The sequence below is a fragment of the Lepisosteus platostomus genome, chromosome 1 (genome assembly GCF_059453375.1).
Source record: "Lepisosteus platostomus isolate fLepPlt1 chromosome 1, fLepPlt1.hap1, whole genome shotgun sequence".
Lineage (NCBI taxonomy): Eukaryota > Metazoa > Chordata > Actinopteri > Semionotiformes > Lepisosteidae > Lepisosteus > Lepisosteus platostomus.
In genome coordinates, this window is record NC_142611.1 from 60,614,573 (window position 1) to 60,634,057 (window position 19,485).

General features: G+C 35.2%; 1 protein-coding gene across 16 annotated transcripts in view; it reads left to right on the plus strand.

Moving 5' to 3' along the window:
* Positions 1 to 19,485, plus strand: part of rapgef2b (Rap guanine nucleotide exchange factor 2b) — a 155,824-nt gene that overhangs the window by 110,891 nt on the left and 25,448 nt on the right. For all 16 annotated transcript variants that reach the window (XM_088633263.1, XM_088633269.1, XM_088633270.1 and 13 more), the window contains 6 exons: positions 6,490 to 6,621; positions 11,225 to 11,402; positions 14,550 to 14,686; positions 15,414 to 15,572; positions 16,975 to 17,127; positions 19,222 to 19,386. In XM_088633263.1, the coding sequence (XP_088489389.1) occupies positions 6,490 to 6,621; positions 11,225 to 11,402; positions 14,550 to 14,686; positions 15,414 to 15,572; positions 16,975 to 17,127; positions 19,222 to 19,386 (924 nt within the window). The remainder of the gene's footprint in view (positions 1 to 6,489; positions 6,622 to 11,224; positions 11,403 to 14,549; positions 14,687 to 15,413; positions 15,573 to 16,974; positions 17,128 to 19,221; positions 19,387 to 19,485) is intronic.

Consider the following 19,485-nt stretch of genomic DNA (forward strand, 5'->3'; position numbering starts at 1 on the left):
CAATTAGTTTTTGTTTCCCATTAGTTGCAGATTTGGTGCTTTGTTAAAAAGTGATTGAATTTCCCGTTTTGCTCCCATTGATTTTTATCTTGTGATACATTCTGGTTTTTGAAGGGCAAATCCACAGGAATATTTCATTTCCTAGTTTTAGCTGTGCCTTTCAAAAATAACCTTACTGTAATCTTTAAATCAGCTAGGCCCTAAATGCTTAGATAACAAACCACAGGATGTATGTTTTTCTGTTTTTTAGAAGTCATTATTTCTTTAAAAATTCCATCAATCCCATAAGAATTAATGTGTTAATATACAGACCTATTGAGACATTTTTATCAATGTTAAAACTTTTTACTTTTGTGTTCATTCCATTCATCATAAATTATTGTCTGTTTCAGTCTGGGGATTTTCTGCTGTAAAATATTTAAAAGATGAACACAGTGTTGTTCTAGGTTTAAAAATACCTGGTTCCCTGACTGATTTCACAGGATAGCTAGGATCACTGGTTGAGAAGAGTAAACGGATGCTGTATTGGATTGAGAGAAGTTCTTTTTGGATGAAATGTACTTGAAACCATTTGTATACAATATGAACCTAATTTGGTCATTATAAACTCAGAAGATATCCATTTGGGAATTTTAAGACGAGTGGTTAAGTACCTGTGATATTTGATTCATGGGCCCTCCATAAATGGATATTTCCTTAAGCAGACCATGTGCAATATTGCATTATGATAATGTTCTACCGAACGGTGGCAGTTTTATAGAATGTTAATGGAAAATGTTGCCCTCTTTTGCTATTGTTAATTTGTTCTGGGTTGACTTTTTTATATGAAGTTGGCAGCTTGGTACATGGACTTCTGGTTTATAATATAATGTGGTCTGTCTGTGACGTCTGCTGTGGTATCCACTATTGCATTTTTAATGATCAGAAATGCATATATACAAATCAGAATGCATTGATTTAAGAAAGTGTTATCACCAAAAATATTTCTGATGGTCTTAGTATGAAATTGTATTAACTACAAGTTAAGTGTGTAGTAGAAGAACAATTTGAAATTTAAAAAGCAAGATGAAAATGTTTTTAAATGGTCTCCCAGTTTCTCTTGGGGAAAATAATTGTAAGATTGAAAGTGTGTGGTAATTATAAACTTTTCAGTGGACTTTGATCTTATAGACAAAATTATGTGCCCGTATTACTTATACATATTACAAAGAAATTGTTTTAATGTTTAAATTATTTTCGTCCACATAAGGGATATTGAGCCAGTATGTTAGGCCTCAGATGTTGTAGATAAATATTTTCAGGCTAGCAGTGTACCTAATACAGAACTATTAGCTGCCTTTATGATATGCAGAATGCGGTTATTAAGTAATTACCACATCAGAAATTGTGCTCATGTTACCCTCTCAACACCTGCACCAACTAAATTAGATTTTACATGGCCAGAACACTAGGTCTTGCTTTGCAAGATGTAAATTACTTGAAATATATCCATATGATGATAAATTGTCAACCAATACCATATTTTTACTGTTGAGAAAAAATGTTATAATAGATTTAAAATGAGCACAACTCTTTCACATGCTGCACATTTTTCAAAAATTCCTATAGTATAAACCTTGAAATTCATTTTGACATGTGGAAATTTAAATTGCATTGCCATTTGAAATGAATTGGACATAGATACTGGTACCGTCATAGTGTTTTAGTAGCTGAATATATAAGAAATGGTGGGATGTCCATTATAATATAACCTAATTATAGAGGAGCTACAAAAATGTCAGCCTTTTGAATATCTTAATAGCTTGCTTAGATGGCAAATTTAATGTGGCAGACATAAATCAAGTATGAATTTTCATAAAATCACTGTAGTAGTCTATATAGATTTATCATGTTACTGAAGTAATTATCTTAAGTAAGCATTGAAAACTTTTGCAAATAATAAGACTACTTATCTCTAGCAGGTACGCTGTATGATTGTTTCCTAGTACTTCTGCAGTGGATTGATGTCATAATTTTATCTTGTTCTTTATTCCAGTACTCATACAAGTTAAGTCAAATGAACTATTATCTTTTTCATACTTGGAAGCTTTAGTATTATATTTTTTATTATCTGACAACAGGATTATCCTAAATAGTGTAACTTCCACATTAGTGACAGTGGCCTATTTTTAAATCATGTTTAAGGTTGCTGTTTAGATATTAGGATCCACATTAACGATCTAGGTGTTGGTGTAGGTCCTAATTAATGTTTCAGTTTACTGGTTTTCTTGATCAAGGTCATTTGCTTCTATTGTAACTGTGTTCATTTCTCATTCTTTTAAAATACCAGAGAATTGGCTCAAATAGAGATTATATATAATTTATTTATTCATTGTCATTTTATTTTTCTTTAGAGATTGCACAAATGCCTTCCTCTGGAGGATCAGTTTTATTTTTGTTGAAAAACTCAAACCAAAACATGGCATTGTAATGCTTTTGTGTGTGGCTTACAGGGAGGAAGATATGATGTGGATCGGAAGCTAAAAAAAGCTAATTGGGTTCAGTAATCACTGGTTTTACGTTGAACAGAATGCTTTACAGCACACCAAAACAGCCTGTCTCCTAGCATTGGAGGAGGGACAGCAACATCAGGCTCCTTCCTGCTGCTATTTAAGGGCCAGGTGAAAGATGGGCCAGAGTTCTCTCTCCTGGTTTGCATAGGGACTCTTTCTCCTAGATCCCGTCCAGAGGAGAGGTGTCTGCTACTATTTCATACTTGAGGTTGTTTTGATGTTGCATTACTAATATGGCCTCAGAATTAATTCGTTTGACGCTGGTAACAATATGAATGACTCAGATTACCGCCTTTGGGGGAAAAAAAATTGAGTCTGTAATAAAAAATGCGAACTTTATTTATTTTATTTTTCTTCCAAAGCATACCGACTATGGTATCCTGAATTCACATGCATTACTATATGTGTTTTTTTTATTTTTTATGATGTGTTTCAGTGGAAAGTTTCAAGACCCTGGAGAATTTTTTTTTGCATTTTCAAATGTTGTCTCTTTTTGCTGTGCAGAAAATATGGGGGCATATCTATCATGGACTTCTTCATAAATTATTTTTTGCAATCTGCACAATATTCAATGAGGTGTAATTTGGAATATGAGAAAGCTTTTATTAATTGATTCCCTGTTTGGCTCATACAAGAGGTTACATCTGTAGCACATTCCCATATATCCATCCTTTCTCTAGCTTGCCTTGAGCTGTCAGCATGGCATTGAATGCAGGGGGAAAGCTTTAGAATGTCCTTTTCAGTTTTATTCTCGAATAAAAAGAAACTTAATATTTAGCAGATTTACAAAGTCCCAAAAATATTTTTATGGTAGGTGCACTGACTGTTTATTGAATGGATATAAGTAAATACATTATGCTGATTTGTTATCAACAAGGTTGTTTACTAGCTTGTGAAAGTCACATGCTAGTAGTGTTCATGGCATTGAAAACATAGCTTTAACATTCTCATCTTGTAAGAAATCCAGTATAATGTGAGCAACATGATGATGTGCATTGATTTGCTGGAATGTTTCCACCTCCAGATGAGCCTGCAAGAAGGTTGCAAGTGAGATCTAAGGACTTGATCAATGTAGTAGTGTAAAGTCAGGATGCCTACAATCACTAATTTTTGTAGCAGGCAGAGGCAGAGGCCAGGCTATCACACTTGGATGAAAATGTGTTGAATCTGGTGCCATATCACAAATAATGGTCTTCCAGATCATGACCAATAGACCGTGTAAGGTCTTGCCAGTTTAGAAATTACAGTGTGAAGACAGCAGACAGCACATGACTGCGTGCTGATTTAGTCTTGCCTCCAACAGGCTGATCTTGTAAATATATTGTTTTCATGAGCAATTAATTTGTCAAAATGACACCAGAAACATTTGCTGAATATCCAAAATGCATTTAAATTATTTTTCTGAAAACATGCTTGCAGGTGGAATGATATTTTATGATGCTCATTATGTATGTGAACAGCATTACAAATATGTCTACACATGAGGAATTGAATTTGTACGTTTATTCTTCTTTACATTCTGCTCTGGGCTTCTAGATTCAGGATTCCTCAAGTTCCCCCTAAATTTATGCCTGTTACATGTATTAAAATCCTTTGGGGATCTTCTTGGAAATAAAAAGTCTTCATGGGGATTGTATTGAAACCTGACTTTATCAACACCTATGCTAAATACATTGACCAATTAACTCAAAAACATTTTACGGGTAGGTTTCTTATATATCAAGATAGGTATAAAGTGCCTTCCAAAAGTATTAGGATGGTGAAGTCTAAATGGGGATTTTTACTAAGGACGTATAATAAATATAATTTCTTTCAGTCCTTATTGGACAATTAAATAGTGGTGATCCATTTTATTTTGAAGGAGCAGAATCATTGTGACAATTGGCTGACGGGTGTCTCAGATTGGTCAGGTGTACATTTTGGGGTAAATAGGTACTTGTAAAAAAGGATGTGAACATAGCAAACTGTGTTGCTTTGATCACAGTTTTTGGAGGCAGAAGTTTAAATAAAAATGTGAACCTTAGAACATTGAATTACAGAAAAGTGCTAGTTTGAATCTTAAAAGAACAATTAAATCAGACATTCCACAGAAAATGGGTATACCAAAATGAAGAGCTGGTGAGAAAAAAACACAGGTACAGTATAATTACTAATAATACCTGTCCAAGGTCACCTAAGAAAAACATCTGTAGGTGGTGATAAAAAAAAAGATCAGAGCTGTCAAGGACAAATCTAAAATAACTGTTGGTGCAAAGGCCAACAACCTGCAGAGTACAGGGTGAAGGTATCACAGAGGTTTTGGAAGACTGAGACAGCAGAAATACAAAGGCTATACTGCAACAGTCAAGTTTTTTTTGTCATAACCAAGAACAGAAAAGACAGATGAGAATTTTCTCAAGTTTTATGGACAAATGAAACAAAGGTAAACCTTCACCAAAGTAATTAAAAGGTTAAACTGTGGAGGAATAAAAGCATGCACAGATGCATAGAACACTGTCATTTGTGCATCATAGCAAAGGTATTTGTCCTAGCCTAACTAACGATAGCAGCAGCAGGATGAATTCTGAAATTTATAGAAACGTTGTCTTCTGATGTAGAAGAAAATGCTTCCATGAATATTGGTCAATGATTTGCCATGCAACAATCCTAAGTGCAGCCATTGAGTTCATCATGAGGTGATCAATCCAATTGAGCATGCATTTAACAAAAAAACTAAGGTAGAGCACCCAAAGAACAAGGCTGGAAGTGACTGCAGCAGAGTTTTGACAAAGCATCGCAAATGATTATATGCAATATGGAGAACTCAACAGATTGCCATACTGTTTTTTCTTTGAGTATTACCGGATGCGTCCATTGAATAATCCATTAATAAAAAGTATATTATAAAGTATTAAATTACTTTCTCCATCACAAATGCAACTTGCTTATTTTAAAAACAGAAATAATAGTTCTGGCTCTGCTATCCAAATTCTTTGGGAGGGCACTGTATAAACTTTATAACTGCATAACTCATGTTGTTTTGTATGACCACCTTTTTTCTTCGATGTTGTGTAGCCTGTAAGGCTAATTCCCAGTTGTTTAATTGTTCAGTTAATTCCAAACATGGTATAATTCTACAGAGTGTACCTTTAACATCTGACAGACTGTCATTCTTGTATGTACCAAGACAGTTGCACGGCCATCATTTTGTTCTCATACCTCAAGCTGCCTCCCTGAATGATTTTCCCACCCATTCGACTTGGCCATTTGTTAAAAACGTATTCTCAAAAAGAGGGAGCTATGATATATCTGATACGTTTACAATGTGTCTTGACAGTACGGTTCGGTTTCTTCTGTATTGTAGTTTACTTTAAGCATGAAAAGTGAGTCAGTTCTATGCTTGCAGCAGTAGTAATAATAAACATTTAAATGTCCTTTTCACCATGGATTAAATATACATTTCTGCTTTTGGGAACAGATTTTGGATTAATCTCAGCATAACATATTTTCTCAAGAAGTACTCAGACTTGTTTGTTAACTTTTTGTCATACTGTGGGTGTTTATTTGTATTGTCTGTTGAAGATTCTTAAACATTGTCCATCAATATCTCCTTTGTTAGGTATTGTACTGTCTTCTCAACATGTGTGTTCAAGATTCTCCTAAATCATAGCTCTCTGTTTTTTCTAGGGAATTTGGTACTATCATATCTGAACTACTTGGAAGTACTGTAAATTCTAATTTGCTACCAACTAATGCTTTGTCAGTGATTCTCTACACATTATATTATCTTTTTATGAAGGGGTAGTTTGTAGACATGAGAGTTTTCCTTAACTTTAATAAAACAAGCTTTTTTATCCTGTTGTGCATAATCATGTGGTGGTGCTGATGTTTTCTTTCTTTGTGTATGTTAGTTTACAGTGAGCAAACGTGTATTTACTGCTCATTTTGTTTTATGCAGCTTCCTGCAGACTTCACCAAGCTCCATCTCACAGACAGCCTTCATCCACAGGTGACCCACGTTTCATCCAGTCACTCAGGATGTAGCATTACAAGCGACTCGGGAAGCAGCAGCCTGTCAGATATTTACCAGGTAAGCAGGCTATTAGTTTTGTAGACTATGACTTTTTTTTTTAAAAGCACCATGGAAACTTTTTTCTGGTCTTTGCAAGAAATAGAAATTTAGACAAAATTGTTTGGGTAGTTAAAGTAATTCCCAAAGATTCCATTTATGCTACCAAAATATATAATGTGGAGGCCCAGTTAAAAATAGATTTTTGCAACATACATAAAATGAACAGAAATCCTTACTACACACTTTGACAAACATGTTTGGGAAACATTTTGTTTATCATCTATGACATTTATGATTGAAAACCATAATTCAAAATTATTGTTGGAGATATAATTATCAAGTGCTGAAAATTAAAAAGAAATAGCAAAGTATTTTTATTTATCTTATGTATACCATAAAATGTGTTTTATTTGATGTTTGTTAGCTGGAATTGCCAAGTTTTTACTACATTTTTGCATCTCCAGTTAAAGATTCATCGTGCAGCCTGTACTTACGGGCAGAGTGAGAATTTGCAGATGTGTTCCACTGACACACCCACCTGTCAGAGTGGTTTTTGGATGTCAGTGCAAGCTTGCAGGGTTTTCCTGGCTGTTTTGCCGAATGCCAGGAAATCCCCAGCCAGTTAATGCCTGTCCTACCCCAGGGGTGTGCACCATTGCAAGTGTAATCCCAGTCACAGCTGGCTAGTGGCGTGACCTGGTTCAAACCGGTGGCATATCATCCACATGGCTCAACCAGTTTTCTGATTAATCCATGATAGAGACTGTTATATCATAAGGTGAATCTGCACTTTGATTTATCTTTCAGTTGAATATTTAAAATTTCTATGAATAATAATATTTGTCTCTTTTTTGTCTCAGTAGAGATTATACTCACTGAATGGATTTTGTAAATTGTGATGCAACTATACTGTTTTATGGGATTCAAAAATGATTTGTATTATTTGATTTTAGGAAATACAGAATTATATCAATATGTTTAAATAAAGTGTAGTTTAAAAGAATACACTTTAGTTTCGGGAAACACCATTTCCTCTTTTTTGATGTTTTGAATTAATCAAACATTTAAAATCAACTTTTAATCAAAAGTAATTGAATTTCTTTTGAAAGAGCTTGTGTCTTTGTGGTTTGACTTTTGCTGTGTAAAGAGCTAAATCTTTAAGCTCTGATTTGCCCACTGCTTGTTACTATATGTAAGGCCATCTGTTTGTCTTTCATTAATACATCCGTAGTGGATCCAAGTGGTCTTTAAGCCTGATGAAAGAGATTCCCTTCCCAGCTACTCCTGATGTGTTCACTTTGGCTATGAGCACTGGGTTGACTGACTCACTGGATAGGAAGCTTTTAAACATTTCTTCTTTTAAAATTCAGACTGCAATAGTAGATAATATAGTAGTAATATCAACTCCAAGTTCACCACAATAGCACAGGAACAGGACAGAACTGAGTCTACTGAGCTACAATGATTGCTAGACATAACATGCACAATTAAATTAGTACTGAATTCTAGTATTGCTTAAAATGGTCATCCTTAATTAGGCAGCAGTTGTATCAGTGAAAATATATACTGTAAATCAAAGGTCTGTGAACATTACATGTTAAAAAAAGATTTTGAAGGCCTTTGGTCCAGTCTTGACATCTGTAATTAAATAGTAAATCAGTGCTTCACTTAAAATTAAAGGGTAAATCAATACTTCACTTTCAATTAGGGGGCATCTTTCTAACATGTCAATAGATTAGTCTTCTGTCTTTAAAAATTTAATAGAGAAAGTATAACTTAGATTAGGCCTATTGTTTTATTAAACATGGAAAAAAAATTGAAATTGTCCTATGTTATTTAAAACTTTCATATATTAATTTTTATCTACTTAAAAACACACATGTAGTATTAACTTTTAACATTTTGGTAAGATGCATTTTCCTTTTCTATTGTGGTTGTAGAATTATATCCTTTATCATTGCAATGTTATTATACTAAATTGTTGTTTGTTTTTTAAGCATGTTAATAAAGAAACCGATTGCTTCCAGTAATACAAGGTCTATTGCAGACCAAAATAAAAGTAACAATTTAGTTTTGTCGAATATCTGCCCTTAAAAAAGGTTGACGGATGATAAATGCCACCTAAATCGGTGCAATTGTATCAGTGTTGTGTTTGCCCTGTCAACTGAAAATGCTCTATTGTTAGCTCTTCAGTGAGATTTATCGGCTGTGGCTTCTCCGTGGCTGGAAAAGACGGCAGAATGGCAGACCATTTTATATTTGAATAAATCATGAAAGTGGTTCTTCACATGGCTAACGCACTAATCCAAGAATAGCCCTGTTGAAATATTAATTATCAGCTCTATTCTGTGTGACAGGCATTGCACATTGATAGGTAAACTCATTTAGGGTGAGGAAGATGCATAATAAAATATACAATGTTTGTCTTTTTTTTTTGTTTAACATCCGTCGGTGTGAAACCTATTTTTGGTCACTGTTGTGGTCTTGATTCCATAACTTTACAAATGATACTTTAAACAGTAGGAATTGATTTTTACGGTCTAGGTAGTTTGTATTTATTGTGTAATAATAATAAAGAAAAACAATATGCATTTTTTATGGTTTCAAGAGTGTCATTTAATGCCTGACACCTGCTGCAACAATTGAATTTTTGGCCATAAAAATTATCTTGTGTTCATTATTTTTAAATGTAATCACTATGGGTTTTATTTATATATTATTGGACTGCAATAAGAGGCATCTTGCAGAAAGATAGTATTTCCCCAGTTCTTAGTAATTTCCCCTTTTTATTAAAAGCTTGCACTTCATCTTCGTCTTTAATCTTAATTAGAATACTCATCTTTACCTTCTTAATTTTTCTTTTTTCTTTGTTGACTTAATGGTATTTGAAATAATTGCTGAATAACAGTATAGTTATTATTGCATTAAATTTAGGAATAAAACATTTGTTTTGCATCCGCTTCCTTCTAAAATTATGTTGGCAGAGAATCGTTTTAAACTATTTCAAAATGAGCCGTAGTGTATCTATTTGTCCAACAGTTGTCATTTTTAATGCCATGGTCCTTTCAGTATTTCAGGTAGGACGATGCTGTCAGAGAACTGACTGGCTATATCTCTAACCTTGGAAATTATTCAGGCTCAGTGCATTGAGGATAATGCCAGACATGACTCCAGACATTCTGGATTCTGGGATTCAAGTTGTTTGACACAGTGCAGTGTTTCCTTTCTTGCTTCTTTCTCCTTAAATAGTCCCATATTCCATTTTTAATATATAATGCTTTGAAATCCCAGAAGAACCCATAGTGCTTGTGAGACCTTATGCTAGAGTCACGAGTCAGACACAATGGTGAATCATTTATGGGTTTTTTTGCTTGTCATTTAGAGATACAGGGCATACATTTTTGTAAATCAGGAAATTTTAGTTCAAAAACACTCCTGGCAGCAGAAGCCAGCAGAGATCACTGTGGGAGGTTTTACTTTGTGATGAGGCAAAGCTTGTAGTTCTTTTATAAAGCATGAGGGGGGATAATCTGCAAGGTTTTGTTTGCTCTATCCACAGAAAGTATTTGTGTATTTTCCATTGAAAGTGTCAAATTTCCAAATGTTGCATTTGAAGTGGAGATAAGAAATCAGCACCATTTGTACTGGCTTTGGAGGAATGTGGAATAAAAAATGAAAATTAGTAAAATATGAAGCAATCCAACCTACTAGAGTGGCAAAGGAAAAATTAACAGGTTAATGTGGAGTGACACTTCATGTCAGGAGTTTTTTATGGCAATGTCCATGTGGGCCCTCCTCCCACAGGAGACTGCTCCAATCCACTTTCCCTTTATCCGTCTCAGCAGGACTTAATGCCTTGATGCTTCTTCCCCATCTGTTTGCTGCTGATTTTGTTGAACAGTTGTGTCAATCAGATATCATCAGCAGGGTGGTAGTGTGGCTTAAGATAAGAATAAGTGGACACCATAATACTAATACTTACCGTATGATAATCCCGCAGGTTAGGAAATAACCTGTACCAAATGCTGGAATTGCCATTGTAGTAGCTACTCGTGAGTGCTTTCACAGTAAAGTAATGATGCAGTGGCAGTGTTAACGTTTTATTGGTTTAATCCTGATATGCTGCTGTGGTTGGATTCAGCTGATAGATGTATTCTTGAGGTACAATTTTGGGGTTAAAGATGTTTATAATTCTTATAATAATGGTCTTTAAACACATCCTTAATAAGAAAATGTTCAGAGAGTAGCTCTGTGTTGAGTTGGTTACTGTTGATGTTTTTGTGTTGTATTTAATATCAGGTATTATTTGGGATTTAGAATTCCAATGATTTGATGCTTTCAGAAATGATGCATTTACTTGAATATTTAGACCATAGATTGTTAGCCCTTATTGTATAAACATTTAATTGTTCATTGTAAGAAAGTAGTTCTAGTGTGCCCTTGTCAGTAAATGTTATGCTGTTTACAAACAAGAATTTGAAAATTGCTATATTTTTTAGTATATTATGGCATTGTTGGATTCATGTTTGACAATGATGACTGCTCATTTTGCTAACATCTGTTTATGGCCCAATGTGAGCAGTCTCTCTTTTCTTGAATTCTGGAAAACTTTGTCTTGTAGGCCACTGAGAGTGAGGCTGGAGACATGGACCTGAGTGGGTTACCCGAGACAGCGGTGGATTCCGAGGAGGATGATGATGAGGAAGATATTGAACGGGCTTCCGATCCCCTAATGAGCCGAGATATTGTCCGCGATTGTCTGGAGAAGGACCCGATGGACAGAACTGATGATGATATTGGTGAGTCAGACCCAAGACAAGGTGGCAGTAGGAATCATCTGTGCAAGAAGAATTGGCAGTTCGTACTGTGCAGAAGGCCAAGGCTGCATTGGCTTAAGATGAAAGTGAATGTCCTTGAATGGTTCTTCCAAAGTACTTATCATGATAGCAAATCTTGTTTTCCATTTGTGTTCCCCAACCAAATTGACAACTTGAGAAATTTTGCGCAGGAAAATGTTTGAAACCGCACCATTCTGGTGTGCACATTTGGTAACAACTTGGTAAACCTTATATGTACTTATAATTCCAGCTCTGCTAAAGTTGCTTCCACCAAGTATTGACCCAAGAGGGTTGAATACTTAAGTAATCAACATATTTAGTTTTAAATTTCTTTGCTTATATTTACCAAGTGATTGACCATTCAGGATTTGGTAAAAAAGATTAACTTAAAAATGCATTACATCATTTATAATTAAACAGCATGGAACTCCATCAGAAGAGTCTTGCATGAATACTTTTGCAAGACACTGTATGTAGTTGTCCATATGTTTTAGTGGGGTTTCACCAAGAACTCAGGCTTCCTCCCACTTCCCAAAGACGTGCTTATTAGCTTAACTGGTCGCTCTAAATTGCTCTGTAATCGACTGGCATCCTGTCCAGTGTATAGTTCTTTTTCTAAACCCTGTATTTCCAGGGTTCTGATAATGGATAAATTATATATATATATGTATGTATGTATGCTACGACACAGTATTTTTAAAAAATAGATCTAAGTAGGTCTCTGCAATATAGACCTACATTTATTTCTACAAGATAATCTTGTGACCACAAAAGTAAACATGACAAATTGGGCTCTTTGTTTTTTATAAAGAGGATTCATGTCTGCTTTGTTTCCTCTGCATTCATCCTGAGGATGTGTACTAGTTCATGAAGGATGTCTTCATAGATTTTTTTTACTAATGCATCTGCTAAAAGCTTTATAATTCTTTTTGGAAGGAAGTGTGTACTTTTTGTTAGTTTCTTAATAAAATAAAAGCAGATACTTGCACAGCTCTGCTTGTGAGATTGTTTTATTTGACTCTGTGATCCGATTTCCCAGTGTATTCAGATGTGTAGACATCAGTTACTTGTTTTGCACTAGCTGAAGTAAAATGTGTCCAGCGATTGCACTAAACGCCCACCTTGACACATTAGCCTTGTTTCTGTTCTGTTTTCTATAATTCAGATCATGCTGAAATTATGAATAGTTATAGTACTTAGTTATATATAGCAATGAAATGCTACACCCTCAAGATGTGCTAGTAACACCCACTATTGATGTTAAATTTGAGTGGACTCATTATTTTAGCAAAATATTTTTATACTTTAAAACCACCCACATAACCTCCCTGAACCAATGTACAGGTATCCCTTTTCTAACTGCTGCATTTGGTTCAGGGTCATTTGAGTGCCAGAGTCTATCCTGGCAAGCAACGGGGGGGAATATACCTTGGGCAGGATGCAAGTCCACACTCGCACTAGGGCCAATTTTCCCAGAAGCCAATTAACATGCCAGTGTGTCTTCGGAGCAAGGGAGGAACCTAGAGCACCTGAAGGAAAGCCACTTGAACGCAGGGAGACCTTACAGACTCAATGCAGATAGCACCCCGAAGAATTGAACCCAAGGCCCCAGTGCTGCAAGGCTGCAGTACTGTTCACTGTGCCACCATGCTCCCCTTTTAGTCTTGATACCAAATGAAAAATTAAGGACCGTGTAACAGAAAATACACAAAACAGGTATATGGAGCACATTTAGAATTTAATCAATTCAAAGTCTGGGAACTTGCTTTTAACTCGCAACAATGAGAACAAAATAAATTGCTGGTGTTTACTTTTCATAGAAAAACTGTGAACTTGTTTTACCTAGTGACGCAGTCATAAAGGGCCTGAAGAAGAATTACAAGCAGTGCAACGCTTGATCTGAATCCTTTTTGGATTCAAGGTCTTAATTTTAAAGTCTTGGGGTTTTCTTAATGGTATTTGCATTTCCAAAGATTCAAAATATTTGAATTTGTAACTGCATTACAGATTTTTTTTTCCGCCTAAATGTCAAAAGAGGAATAAAATCAGAGTCAGTGTCAGTTTGAAAAGTGATTTATATATATTATTTCTGTCTGGCTATGCAGTAGTTAAGCAAAATAATAAGAAAAACAGTTCACATTGACATTGTAGAGAAACTAATCAAATTTATCAGGCCATTTTCTGGGTAGTTCAATGGTAAAAGGTTTACATAGAGGGGATGAAGTAGGATAATTGGGGGTAAAAGACAGTTTGCAATACTTTTTTCTGAAATTTGATATAAGAAGCCTTTTAGAAGTGTTTAGAATCTAAGAATAATAAGGTTACTAGTCTCCAATTTGTCATTATTACTGCAGTTGCATTTATCAAGATACTTGAAATCTGCAGTGCCATGTGTCCAATATTGCTATTGCCTTCACAAGTTAAAGTCACGGGATAGTTAGACTGTGGTGCATAATAATGTGTAACACAATCTGGCTTCATGACCATTTCCGTTCTTTGCATGAATGCACTTCTATTTCATATAATGAGGCAAGTCTTACATTTACAGCAGTGACAAAATTCAGTGCTAACGCTATTTAATCATATCAATATATTAATCAAGAATGTTCTTTTCCTACGGAATTCTAATACATTTCAAACAGTCAGATATATTTAACATAAACACCTAAATTTTTTTATTTTGTTTTGCCAAACTTTGGGACCTTCCCTCAAAGGGGAATAACTCCATACATACATTTCTGCTGTTTGTTTTTTAGTCTGGACAAATTATTCCTGCTCTCTTGCTTAACTGTTACAAAATTGAGCTGTCTCTTACCTTTTTTTTTCTCTTGTATATTGTTTCTCCTGAGTATTTAAAAACTACACAGACCTTGCAGCAAGAGAGAGGAAAATCTAATTTAATTATTTGTATTCTTTAACCATTTGGAGGCCATTTCAGGGTACTGTATGTGGCTTTTCAGCGGGGTCTTTTTTTGAGTTTAGTCAAGGAGAAGTTAAATGATCAAGGAGTCTTCTTATCTGTTATGATCCAATCACACCTTTGCTGAGTCCTAGTGTTTTGACACCTTTTTTATTTTAATACAAGTTTAATCTTTTTCTTTTTCACAGAACAATTACTGGAATTCATGCATCAGCTGCCTGCATTTGCTAACATGACAATGTCAGTGAGACGGGAGCTCTGCGCGGTGATGGTGTTTGCCGTGGTAGAACGGGCCGGGACAATAGTCCTCAATGATGGGGAGGAGGTCAGTAGAATTTGTTTTTCTCCGGGCCTTTTCTCATGTTCAATCTTTAATAGCACAGTGGATTGTCGCATTATTAAATGCAAAAGTATGGGCTCTTTTGTGGCCTTTGTGGACCTTGAAATCATCAAATTGATTGCATTCTGCACTTGTGACATGGATCACTTAACTGGGCTTTCAGAGCATAAAGGGCACTATTTTTAAAGATGAGATTTTCATTTGTGCTGTGACACATAAAACTTTGCTTGGAGTACATCTGAGCATAATATGCGTTGAATGTTCAGGGTTTGAACACTTACAACTTCGTATTGATCAGTATTCTTTTATTTGGTGATTCAAAATCACCCACAGATACAACTCCAATTACGACCCCCTGTTTCCATTCAACCAGAAGAGAAGGCTTTGAAGTCATCAGCACTCTTTTCTGATGCACATAAATAAAAGTGTACCAATGTTAAAAATGTTTAATCCACTATCTGCAATGCTGATGAGGGGTTTATGCAGTATAGCCAAGAGCTAGTAAATCTATACTATGTTCTAAAATTAGGTACCCAGCATACAGCACTTTCTTTGCTTTCCTCTACTGCTTTACATACAGTACTCCTTTTTTTCCAATTCTGCCTGAAAGGTTTCATTCTCTCTTGAGAGCCAGACGTATGCTTTAATTTCACAATCATTAGTTCAGTCTGAAACTGCTAGAAAATGTTCACTGATGTCATTTTTTGTGCAGCTGGACTCCTGGTCAGTAATTTTGAATGGGTCTGTGGAAGTGACGTACCCTGATGGTCGAACAGAAATCCTGTGTATGGGGAATAGCTTTGGGGTCTCTCCAACACTGGAGAAGGAATACATGAAAGGGGTGATGAAAACCAAGGTGGATGACTGCCAGGTAGGTGTAGGGAGCAGAATTTCAATCCTTAGCTTGCGGGTTTGAAAAATGAGCTGAAATAAAACTGCATTCATTTTGGAGTCATGAGGAAAGATTTGAGAACTCCAAGAATACGTATTTTAGGAGTTGTAATAATAATAAGGTTATTTTTTCATATTCTAAATTATGTATTACCATTTGTAATTAAAAGCAAGTGGCGCTTTAACAGTCAAATTGTATTCTGTGTGGCTACTCAAAATAAATGAATACATTATTATAGTCATTTTCTTTTGAGGAACTGAATTGCCCATAAGTCTAGTAAAAGGTAAGTGTAACAAGACCAGAAATAATGTAAAAAAATATATTTAAACCTTATTTACTCATGTAGCTATATGGCAATTGCAAAATTGCACGATTAACGCATCTCTTTCGTGTTCTGTTTTTAAACACGGGAATGAGGTAGATTGTTTATGCTTAAGTTTGAATGAGCTCATGAACGAGAATCAGTGTTGAAAATTGAGAATCATTTCTGGAGTTTGCCATGACCTTAAACCAGATTTAGCTTTGTTGTGAAATGAGTGTGTCTCAGTTTCAGCTGCATCTTAAGAAACTGCCATCCAAATTACAAGGGTCTTTTGCCCTCATAGTCCTGGTGTGCCGGTACTTAACTGTATTTGTTACAACAATTCTTTGATACACCTTTTGATACACCTATAGATTAAGACCTGAAAATTCTGCTTAAAAGGATATTCTATTAAAATACTGTAGTTTTCTACAATGAAATTGATATGTGCTACAACAATCCTCATGTCTTCATCTGTTATGAAATTGTGCTTTTTAGGCACTGAATCATATTGATCTTAGCATTTCACTAGTTTTTTCTGTCGCAGACACTTCAAATTTGAAATGAACGTGGATTTTAACAGCACTAAATATATTTCTAAATAATTTTTGGAAGAAACATATTGAGTGGGGACAAAGATATTTGTTGTAAGATGTATATTTTTTTCTTTGATTCAGTGTGGAAATAACCACACATACATCACTATAAAAAAATTGAATACTATTATGGCAGATTGAATACTATCATGAAAATGGGTTTTAAATGGTATAAAATGTGTGGTATTTGTTATTTTGTTGATAGAGATAAAACCTTTAAAATCTAAAATGCAGATCGTCAGTGTCTGGTTAACACAGCAGTATCCCAGTGCAATTAAATAGTTAAGTACTTCTAAGATATAGTGACAGATACTGGACGTTTTAAAATTATGACCTTTTAACTCATAGAAGTCCCTCATCTTTGTGGGGAAAACCCGTTTTGTCACCACTGATTCTGAAACAAGCTATTTTATATATGTATGTTGGATATGAAACTGATGCAGCTATTGGAATCCCCAAATTAATATTTTCTGTTTCCTTTCAGTTTGTATGTATCGCCCAGCAAGATTATTGCTGTATTCTCAACCAAGTGGAGAAGAACATGCAGAAGGTGGAAGAGGAAGGAGAAATAGTGATGGTGAAGGAACACCGGGAGTTGGATCGTACAGGGACTAGGAAAGGACATATCGTTATTAAGGTATGACGGAGCCCAGAGTCCTGTTAGTAACCAGGAGCTGGAAACTTTTTATAAATGTACTTTCTAAGACCAAGCATAAAAACAGTGTTAGGCTTTTCTTTGTATTTGGACTGAAATAACCATACCACCAACAAAAAGAATAAACAGTTAGATAATAAACACCACTGTTAACACTGTCACAATCAGAAATAGAAGCTACTGTGTTAATGTTCAGACATTTATCTTTAAATGTTTTTTAGATTTTATTTACTGAGCTCCTTTAAATAATAAAAAAAGGCCAAATTCCCATTAAACTTCCACTTTGTGCTTTATGCATCTCGGTTATAATGTAATATTTGAAAACATAGAACGTCCCTCCTTTTTCAAGAAGGACATTTTGCATTCAGTGCAAATTGCATAATTGTTCGGTTGCAGCCTTTTCTTTGTCAGCTTGATGGCTGTTTCTTTGTGTTACTTCCCTTCCTGTAGAAACTTTCCTTCATATTCACTCCTCCTGTGCTGTTTTATTCATGGATGACAGTGGATCTTGCTGCCTCAATATTTCTCTTTTCTTTAGTGGCTAATTTCTGCAGTATTTGCAGGGTTCTATTCCTTGTACTATAGATGCCATGAGCATAGGTGCACATGCCTTTCTAGCAGCTCTAGGGATTATTCTGATCATCATCTCTGTTTTTCCTTTTATGTATTGTTGCAACATTTTGTCGTCAGCTATCCAACAATCTTTTAGTATTTCTAATTTCCTTACTGTCCTTATTTCTTATTGTATTATTAAGCTCACTGATGTGAAGTGCCTGTCAAAAAGAGCTATGAAACCCCTGAGAGCATGTTCAGCCTGAAGCAGGACTGCTGATGTTCCAAATCCTAATCATATGTCAGGGCTTTTGAAGTACACCTCACAATCCAATACAAAACCAGCTTGGGAAGACCAAACATGTTTATGCCCTTGGGTTTGGCTTTTTTGGTACAAACTGAAGGTATAGCAACTTGTAAAAAAATAGAAAGTCTACATGTTTACAAAGCACTTAGTTGAATAACTTGCTATATCAACAAATGCTTTGTTGTCTGAAATGTAGAATTTAGGTGACTTCAGATTTCAGTTTGGGATACGTATTAATTCAGGTTATTACAGTAAAAACAAGTGACAAAACCTACACAATAAAACAAAATATCATGCATGTTACTTTTGGCATACAATGGGCAAAGCTGTGCTCAGTCTTTTTTCATGTAATCACCTGAACACCCTGTCTCCTCTTCTGCCTTAATATCTGCCTCAGAATTATTCTGTCAAAATCACCTCTATTATGAGAGCCTTACCTCCTACATGATGACAATATAACCCTTTGATTCACATAAAATGTCTTCAGCACAGACCTTGTGTCCACTACATAAGATGTTTATAAAAGTATTTTAGTAAAGATTTGCATTTCACTGAAGTCAAAAGTGAAATGTCCTGAGATCATTTGTGTTTTTGCATAATGGGTTAACCTGATTTTTAGCAGAAGAAGTGGGTATATATTCTCATATATTCTAACTGGAAAATAATCCTAACACATTCACAGAATACAATACAATGCATCCTAGGTTGGGAGAATACAAATACTTTTGCATTCTTTTGTATTTGAAAGAGGTGAAATCTGTAAAATCATTTAAATTCCCCTGTGTATTTCTGTTTAGTGGAATGATTCCAAGAAAGGAGACGTGACTCTTGTCTTTTTTCTAGATATTTTTAGTTGCTTTTCTGTTTATTGTCGGCTTGCTCTGGAAACAAATATAGGAAACATTTTTAGGAGTGGCATTAAGTACAGCAATAGTGTTTTTAAAAGCAGAGAAACAGGTATGCTGGCCTGATTCCAACAATCTATTATGTATGTTTTAAGTTATTCCTTTTTTAAGCCTTTGATGTGAAACTTGACATCCATTCTTATGTGCACTTAGTGTTAAAGATAATTAACATAAGTAGTTGCTGATTCTTCATTTCATGTCTTATTTTGAGCGTGCTCAGGCAGTCACAGGATCTTCCTGTCAGTTTATCCTATATGTTATTTTCAGTGCAGGTCCTCAATTTAATCAACTTTCTTTCCTTTAACTTCCCAGGGTACAACTGAACGACTGACAATGCATCTAGTTGAAGAGCACTCTGTGGTGGACCCTACGTTCATTGAAGATTTTCTGCTGACCTACAGGACTTTCCTCTCTAGCCCTATGATTGTAGGCAAGAAGCTTCTGGAGTGGTTCAATGACCCCAGCCTCAGGGACAAGGTAAAGTACAGCTGTCCATTCACTCTGTAGGTCTGGGCAACTGTGCCTGGAAGAGAAGGTCAGTGACCTCAAATGGAAGAATTATTCCTAATTATTGAA